This window comes from Apteryx rowi, unplaced genomic scaffold (assembly GCF_003343035.1).
Source record: "Apteryx rowi isolate R43461 unplaced genomic scaffold, aptRow1 scaffold_748, whole genome shotgun sequence".
In the NCBI taxonomy this organism is placed as follows: domain Eukaryota; kingdom Metazoa; phylum Chordata; class Aves; order Apterygiformes; family Apterygidae; genus Apteryx; species Apteryx rowi.
Window position 1 is genome coordinate 382,668 of NW_020451036.1, and position 9,488 is coordinate 392,155.

At 46.3% G+C, this 9,488-nt stretch overlaps 1 protein-coding gene across 1 annotated transcript; it reads left to right on the forward strand.

Moving 5' to 3' along the window:
* Positions 1-2,485: 2,485 nt before the first annotated feature.
* On the forward strand, positions 2,486-9,002 carry LOC112976566 (cytochrome P450 2J2-like; the record flags this gene model as incomplete). The annotated part of the gene is made up of 6 exons (XM_026087951.1): positions 2,486-2,683; positions 4,705-4,867; positions 5,651-5,791; positions 7,588-7,748; positions 8,093-8,278; positions 8,861-9,002. Coding segments are annotated over exons 1-6 (991 nt in total), but the record flags the coding sequence as incomplete, so codon positions are not given.
* Between the last annotated feature and the right edge of the window lie 486 nt (positions 9,003-9,488).

The window sequence follows — 9,488 nt, forward strand, 5'->3', positions numbered from 1 at the left end:
GTGGGTTTACATCCCTACAAGATGTGTGGAGGTACCATCCTTACCTCGTGCTTGTTCACATTTTGGCTGCCTAGACTGCAGAAGAAACGATGTTCCTGTGTTCAGGCTGCTGGCTGGAGACATGGGTTCAACTTCCAGGTCCACTACAGATTTCCAGCATGGGGTCTCCCTGCCTGAATTCCTCAACTGCAATATGAGAACCACAACACCTCCTTATGTCCCTGCTAGGTCTTGAGCATRCATCCATTAAACACTGGACACTGCTCCAATACAACAGAGCAGGATGTTGCAGCTTGGATCCTGCAGAGACTGCAAATCAGGAAATGTCCAACACTTTTTCCTACTCCATGCATCATAGCGATGTGACTTTCTGAGCACACTGTGGATTTGCACATCACTGTGTGCCGAGAACTGATTTGGTTAAAACCTGGGGCCCAGAAATAGCACCATCATAATGTGGTTTTGTAACAGGCTGCTGCTGTTGTTCACTGAGGTTAGGAGACCCCTGGTAATATTGGAATGTTCCTCCCCAATTTTTAGTAAATCTGGCATGTTAAGGCCTTTGTGAAGAGATAGGTGTGGACATGTGAAGCTTCAAGGCAAAGTAATAGGCATGAGGTTTCTGACTGACAAGACACATGTGAATACATGCAAAATGTGCTCCTACAGCTAAAAATAACATTTCTCCTGTCAACCACGATGCATCCACCCCCACAACACCACCCAGAAGAACACATTAACACCTTGGCTTTGCACGTAGCCCAATTCACAGCAGCCACAAGTGGTACAGTGATCTGCACTCTGTGTGCATACTGACAAATCATATGGCATCGCGAAGAACAGAGGAGTGAAACTGGGCTAGCAGAAGTTGACGCCTTATCATCACAGTCCCTTTGAGCATGCTGTAGGCTGACACCTCCACCAACCGAGTCATCTCCCCGATGCCAGGATTAAGAGCACAAGCCCACTATCCTGGTTTAGCCTCTGGCAAGCAWGGATCGGCTCGTCCCGCGGGGAAGTATGGGGTAGCGGCATCAACACAAACAAGTTCAGGAACGCCACAGATGCACCTGCATGGGGACAAGCAAAGCAAACCCAACCACCGCTACTCATAGCTGTGATACGGGCATGGGCAAYATTTATGTTGATAGACCAGTTTGTGCATAGTAGGATCCAGAAACATGTAAATAATGTTTCAAAACAAAAGGTGTTGGGTTCCAGATGGGCCTTACCCTTAAAAACATCCTACGATAACTGAGGTGCAGTTCTGTAATACAGCCTGTATGTACTTCTACTACCACTACAGTCACCAAGGTAATGAAAGACSTGAATGGTAAAGCTTCTGAAAGAGAGAAAAGACTAGAGAAATACCAACATTTTTGGCAAAAGATTATTTTCCATGAAAAAATTGCTTTCTTTTTCTAAAAAATGAAAGCTTTCTGAAAAATGCTCAAGACAATAAAATTTTATCGTCTTGTGAAATTTTCACCAAGATGTCTAGGAAAATCATTTTTAAAGTAATTATTGACAGTTTTGCCTCAATAGACACGTAGGTCACTTGCAAAGTACAGTTTTTCAAAGGAAAAAAAAAAAAGGAGCTGGAAACAAGTTGTAGCTGAAATACTGGCATTAGGTGTGAGGTTGGTTCACGGACACAGAGGTTGGTCTGGCTGCAGTCTTCCCCTGGGACAGCATGAAGCTTTATTCAGAGGAGACTTTCAGAAAACCCAGGAGATTTAAATGCATAAGTTCCAATCTCTCCTTTAGCTAGCAATCGCATGAACCTATGTTCTCACTCTCTAAAGTAAGCTCCTTTAACTCTCATTTAAGTGGCTGAACAGAGTCTTGGGCTCCGTTCTTCCAGTGCTTCCCCCTGTCTGAACTTCACCTGACTCCAGCAAAGCCTGGTGGCCTTCAGCGCACGTCGAAGGCATCCAGCCCTTTGCAGAAGCTGCTTAGCACTTAACAGGATCAGCCCTTTTGCGACTCGTATGGTGTCCATCACCTCAGATGCCTTACAGTTTTTTAAATTATGCAACGTCCACCATATGTAATTAGATAAGTAGGCTGCTTTCACCTAACCTCAAGTGTTTGTAATGCTTATAATCCCAATTAGGTATCTGTATAAAGGAGCTCCCCGTTAAAGGCAGAAGGGAGACATATCCTCCCACAAGAAAATTGAGGGACTTGACAGAAGGGTAAAGCTATAGCTTTGCAAGATTGCTTTTGTTTGGCCAAATATTTGAGCCATTGGGGTTGTTTCTTGAGGTCCCACTGTTTAAACTKAGTTGTTCTGCAGGTCTTCTGGCAATAGCTGTATGTGAGAAAGTAGCTTGCCCATAGCAAGTCCTGCCCCCTGTAAGCGATCGGCATCTTAGCTTGCTTTCTCTCCAGTCCTTTCTTACTCCTGTTTCAGCAAGTTTAACACCAGCATCAAGTATAAGATCCCTTTCTGGGATGAAAAACTGAGAGTTCATCAGCCAAGATGCAGATTCCATTTTGGCCCATTTTAATTTCTCTGCTGGAAAAGTTGAATGCTCAGATTCTTCTGGTCATGTTTCTTTTGATTATTGACCTTTTGAAAAAGAGACGTCCCAGGAATTTCCCTCCAGGGCTACAGCTTTTTCCTCTTGTGGGAACTTTTGTGGATTTTAAGCAGCTCCTCCACCTTGCACTGCAGAAGGTAAGAGCTCCATGGATGTTTATCCTACCGCTAATATTTTATCTCTAAGTGAATTCTGTCACTAAGCCTGAGAAGCAGAGGCAACCTCTGAAGAACTAGCTATATAAGAAACCTTTAAAGTAGACAGCAGTTCTTGGTTTTACCCTTCCTGCCACCTCCTCTTCCACAGGAGCAGATAGGTCCAATGGGAAAGAAACCCCTAACAGAGGAAGAAGTCCTACACATTCCTCCTCATTCTTCCCATCCAAGCATGGGAGCTCTTTCTGCCTGAGCCCAGAAGAGGTTTGGAGGAGCTGGGCCAGGCTGGAGGAGGGATGGCAAGTGTTCTTTGATGAATGAAGTGTTTCAACTATGCAAAGCACCTCTGAAAATTTCACTGTCCTTCTCTATGCTCAGAGGCCAACAATTTGTCCTATTACATGTGAAAGAAGAACTAAGGCCCAAAGTTAAATATCCCTGTGGTGGCTTCTGTGTCACAGAAAGAAGCGGTGACAGGTCTAGAAAGATTTCCAGAGCCCTGACTCCCCCAAAGGCAATGATGGCATGATAAATTATACATATTGAGTATCTGTGCTGACAAGTGGGAAATAAGGTTCTGACTTACTGGTTGCAAATATACTTTTTGGTGACTGAACTTTTATCTCTTGCTTCTCGCATCCAGCCTGGGTTTTCACAGGACACTAGCATGTGTGTCTCCCAAGGGAACCTCTGGGGAGGGCTGAGACAGCCACCTGCCCACAAAGCTTTAGCCATCAAAGTGATAATTATGCTCGTGATATAAAGGTGCTCTACAACATACGACACCAGGTTGGCTGCRTTGAGGAAAAATCATACACAGCTCTCTCATTCAGGCAGCTGTTCAAGAGGCATTGCCAGAGCTCTCAGGCTCCAAAACGGCCTCCTTTTCCCCAGTAACTGGCCCACCCAGGCAAGAAAAACTATCCTGTGAGATCTGCTGCCCCAGAAAGGGAGCATGGTCAGAGTTGAAGACTCTCAAAATACAGATACTGTGTGCACATGTTTCTATGTGCTACAGAAGACCTAGACTTTGGGGGAAGCAACTACGTAATTGCAGAATCCCAGGGACTGAGTCTTAGGCTTCCAGGCATTACACCACGAAAGTGATATTGATATGGGCATATGGAGAGAATTAGGATGTGTCCTCAGGATATTTTGTTAGTTATATAATTAATAGCACTCATTCACACAGCGACTGAGCCACTCATTTGGCCCCAAGCTGGTTTCATGAGTCACCACCGAAATTCAGGGTGACCGTGTGTGGCCGCTCACATATAGTGAAGAAAGCACAGGCTGAGCTACTTGGCAAAGTGGAGCCAGACATAGGACATGATCGCCTTCTTCTCATAGATATCAGAGAATTAAATACTGAAGAGGAGAGACCACTGCTAGCAATGTCCATGCAAGGAAAATGAGTATAAGCTGGCCATGAATGCATTCAGGCTTAAAATTAGCAAAAAGTCTAMTGATCAGTGGTTGAACCACTTTCTGACTGGGGCAGCTGGATCAAGAAATGGCACTGCTTTTGATGCAAAATTAATGAAAAGGGATTATTTGTTGTGCTTTGCCCTCAGCAGCAAGAGCCTGGACTTGGTGACCCAGGTGGTGCCCTTCTGTGAAGAAGAGGGGAAGAGCAGGTTAATGTATTTGTCATGCTGTCCAGCAGGTACAAGGCAAAAAGTCATGCCCTTGTGACCAGGGAAACTGAGAATACAACCAGCTGGTGAAAGCCAGGTCATACCTGCTACTGAACATAACCAGCCRCCTCTCCCACACTGCAGCTTGCTATTGTTTTTATGCCATTTCCAGCCTCCATAGACTCATAGAACAGTTCAGGTTGGATGGGACCTGTGGAGGTCTCTAGCTCAACGCCTTGCTCCAAGGACTAAATTCAAAGCTAAATCAAATTGCTCAAGGTYTTGTCCAGGGGAGTTTCGAAAATCTCCCTCTTCTCGCTCTCAGCCTGATGCAGAGCAAGGATCTCAGAGAAGCCTTTCTTTCAGTTCACTGCTCGGTACAGCAACATCTTCAGTGTGCAGTTTGGAAGTCTGACATTTGTGGTAGTCAATGGATACCAGATGGTGAGAGAAGCTCCTGTCCATCAGGCCAAAATATTTGCAGATCATCTAAATATTCTACTTCTCCAAGGAATTTTTAGAGGCTTTGGTAAGTAGAGCTATCAGCTTTTTGGTACAAATTCTTCAACTATTCACAATGCTAACAATTTGAATGAAAGAAATAGGCTGAATTCAGCCAAATGGTGCCAATAAGAGCTTTCATGGAGGTAGGCAAGAACCGAATTTGGCCTAATAACCTCACAGATGTATATTTTAATCTCTTTGGGAGCCCATTTATGAATAAGTCATATTTCAGTGCCCCAAAGCAGCCCTTTTCCTGCTCCTAACTGGGAACCACGTTTCGGCAGGCGCTGGCCCAAAGGGATATGGCACRGGGCCATGGGCCCGCGCTCACCCGGCGGGCCCCAGCACCGTTCTGGCATCCAGCAATCTGTACTCAGGCATTTACTTTGATGAAAGATGAGAAAGAAATGCAAGGCACTTAGGGACTTGAAGAGTTTTGCCCATTGCTTTTAAGTCCTCCTTTACTTTTCTTTGCTCTGGCTGCGTACAGCTCCAAAGAATAGGAAATGGTGCTCCTGCTTGCAGCGCTGCCAACAGCGTGATAGTACTTATAGTATTTTGGCTTACACCTTTTTTTCCCACGCAAAGTGACAAAGTAGCAGATTAAAGCAAATCCATAAAGCTAGATCTTTAGCATAAGCCAATTACTGTTGAATTTTAATTCCCAGGCAAAGCTACAGTTTTAAAATATTTAAGGTTTTGTTTGCCCTTTTTTTTTTTTTTTTTAAGGCCAGTGGCCATTTTTGAATCCTGCCACTCATACATGACATAGACAGAGGTTTTGTTTGCTGTTTTTTTCCACTTACAGGGCTCATATCATTGAATCAACATATATGGAGACAACAGAGAAAGTTTGCTTTATCAACGCTGAAAAGCATTGCTGTAAGGTTTGAGGAAAAAGTACACAAGGAGAGCTGGTATCTCGTCGAGATAGCAGAGGAAGAGAAAGGTAAGCCGTTAACGTACACCATCATGTCCTAAGCTTTCAGCTACCCTTTGGCCAAATGAACAAAAGGAAGGAAAACTCCTATTTCTATACAACTCCTAACATGCAAAGTATTTCTCCGGTAGCGCCAAATCTCCGTCTTGCAGTTCTAGACCGTGCCTTTTAGCACCTATTTTAGACCTCAGGCCTGCTTTAGGCCTTCCTTATCAATATGAAGCAAAATACATACTAGGTGTTTATTATAACTTGTGTGTTTATATGGCTAAGAAAGCCTTGGCTCTGCTCTGTGGAGTCATAAATGCAGCTCTCATGGCATCAAGCACTTGTGCTCAGAGGCTCAGTTAACCTCTGCTTGTCCTTGGTTTTGCAAAGTATTTTAAAACTTGTTTAGTCAGGGTTTCCTTTTGTGTCGTGCACAGATGAAGCATGTGCCTTGCTCTTTTATGGTCCAGCTTTTAAGAATTGCCAGAGGGATTTTAGTAAGAATAATTTGTATGTTGGTACATGGGTGATGTTGCACTTCAGCTTTAAATAGAAGCAGATGGGGTTTAGCTAATTCTATAGCGCTATATATAGTAAACAAGAAAGATCTAAATAGGAATTGTGAAATTATATACTGAACTTGCTCCATTTTAATAGCTGTTGCGCTGAACAGGCCAAATACCTCACGTTGCCAATTGATTATAGCCCTTTATAGTCCTAATCAATAAACTAATTAAGCTGCTGTTTTGGGCCTTTCTTCACATTCGTAATGACAGATAGTGATCATGTCCATCACTCTAATATGTGAGCACCATCCTAGTGTAATTACTTTCTTGCGGAGTGGAAAGATCAGCCGTGCTGAGCACAACGCCTTACATTGCAAAGGGATGTTCCTCACCGTACCGGTGGCAGCTCCCGGTTAGACTCGATTTCTGGCTGTTGTTAGTCTTTCATATCATGGCAAGCAACTCTCGGGGCTGCCTCAGTAGCTGGAAGACTCCAGGGTGCCCTGGAGGACGGCGACCCGGCTGCTGGTCGATGGCTCTCCCAAGGGAAAAGACGTGGCGGACGTCACACCACGCTTGGCTCGGTTGAACAGAGCCCAGGCATCAGCACGGCGCAAGGACCCGTGCGGAGGAAGGCTGAGCAAAGCCAGGCGTGACCGGCATGGCTCATGTCTACGTGCCGTACTAGCTAATGTTGGACTTTGCAGGCAGCCGCGGACTCGCAGTCTTCACCCTCTCCCCCCCCCCGCCCTGTTGTGCAGGCGTGCCTGAAAATCCCCTGCGATGGCATTTTGGGAATGCAGTCAGCCTCGAGCCTGCTCTCCCGGGCTCAGCTCGACTGGTGCCCTCCCAAAACCGTGCCRAGGGGCACAGAGCTGGCAGCCACCCTGCGGCGCCCTGCGGGCGTTCGCTCGGGAAAACGCTTCCAGTCCTGCTTTGGCGCCTCTGCGCCCACGACCTCGGCTGGGAGCTGGGAAAGGGAGGCCRTCGAGAAAGCACCGCGACGGGCAGCAGGCAACCCTCGGCCGGGTCTGAGAGCCAGACTAAGCCAGGATTCACCGGCCTTCTTGCACCCGCACCCACCTTCCTCGTCCTCGTTTTGCAAAGGGGGAAACTGAGGTCCCCGGGGAGGGGCGATGCCGGAGGTGGTGGCAGGTTATAGCAGCCCGGGCAGCCCGGGACTGGGGTGCCAATYCTCATCTGCACAAGGGGTGAAAACTGGCAACCTGGTAGGGAGTGTTTTTTGACCGAGATTGAACAAGAGGAAAAAAAAGAAAAAAAGCTCTGTGTCTCTCATTTTGTTTCCTCCAGGACAACCGTTTGACCCTCATTATAAAATTAACAGCGCTGTCTCAACTATTATCTGTTCCGTAACTTTTGGGAACCGCTTCGACTACTGTGATAACCATTTCCAGGACCTGCTGCAGTCGCTGGCGGAAACACTGCTCCTCACAGCAAGTTTTTGGGGCCACGTAAAGCCCGTCTGATTATTTTCGAACTTCACTTGCACATTAAGTGCTTGGAAATCCGCGTTTCTAAGGCAAGGAGGCGCGTTTCTAAGGCACGGAGGCACGTTTCTAAGGCACGGAGGCAATCTGGCTTTTCCCTGCGGAAAAAAGAGTCATATTAGAAGGGAAATGACCATGGGTATTGTTTTACATGTTTTTATTCATAAAATCCATCCAGCAAGCAAGCAAGTTAAAATAACTCTACTAGTGGAGCTAGTTGAGATAATAAATTGTACTGTCTGAACTGTAGCACCCTGCTTTTTTAACCTAAGAAATATGATTTTGCTCTATGTTTGATGTCTTTACAGCTGTATAACGCCTTCCCCTTGGTAATGAGATGGCTACCGGGACCCTTTAGGAAAATCTTTAGGCACTGGGAGAAACTGAAACATTTCGTGAAAAGAGTGATTGCAAAACACAAGGAGGACCTGAATCAGTCTGAATCGGGAGATGACATTGATTGCCRTCTGAGGGAGATAAATCGAAAAGGTAAGGTGCGAATGGGGACCAGCTACCCAGAACCAAAGGAATGAGTAGATGAGACTCAGAGCTGTTTCGTTAGGGACACTCGCGCCTGCCCGTGCTTACGAAACTTCAGYGTTACCTTCCCCTCGCTACCTCTTTCACCTCAAACCTTCTGGCAACAGCAGGAGTTTGATCGCTTTGAAAACACACAGATTTCTTTCTCATTTGGAAGTATTTATGCTTTGTCTTCTTCTGCTGCGCTGCGTAGGAGGACGCTCAGGAAACGCGTTTACGGATCTATGGGAACTCGCAGGCCTGTTTCCTACTGTGAAATTTAACATTTAAAAATGYTACCTGCTTCTGAAAGTCCCTATACAGCAAAGGGAGTGGGTTTCCAAGGAGCCTGCAGGGTTTGGGGCAAATCATATAATCCAATGAATGTAAGTAAGGGGTCGAAGCTTTCAACTCCAGCGATCAGGAATAAAAACTAGCAGCGGGACTTGAGTTATGCAAAGACGGTTTGGGATTGGGTCTTTGAAAGCACATCCCTCCCAAGTGAGCTCCATGAGCTCCATACGTCCCATAATTTCCATTCTCCTCTTCTTCCCAAGTGGAAGGGTGACACCAGCTCTTATTTCCACGAGGAAAACCTGCTGTGCTCCACCCTGGACCTCTTCCTGACCGGGACCGAGACGACCGCCACCGCCATCCGCTGGGCCCTGCTCTACATGGCCATGTACCGCCACGTCCAAGGTGGGAGCRCCAGCGGGGAACCGCCTCAGCTGGCTTTGCTGGGCGCAAACCAGCCAGCACTGGGAAGGCCAAAACTAGCCCGTACTGGGCTTGTGGTGCATGCAGTGTAAACCGCGTAGAAGATGATAASCACTAAAAATAGCATTTTGCCACCCACATCATCTGAGCTGGACGCCCATATTCACTAGAAGCAGTGGACAAAATACCTCTGGAGCTGGTGGAAATCTTCCCCGACCGCAGGGAGCCGTGAATCCGGGCTTGTTTTCTGTCCCTGAGCAACAACAGCCGAAATAGCAGCCTTTTTACCTGTAGGAAACAGCATAGCGAAAAYGGGGAAAATTTCTTTCACTGAGATGTGAGAGCAAAAATCCCGTGGGCTGTGTGGTCTTTGCACTTCCCAGGCACTGYGGCCCAAGGGGAGGGACCGTTGGGTAGTAAATGCAGAGATAACTGAAACTCAGACAACTATTTTAACATGAAAAATCT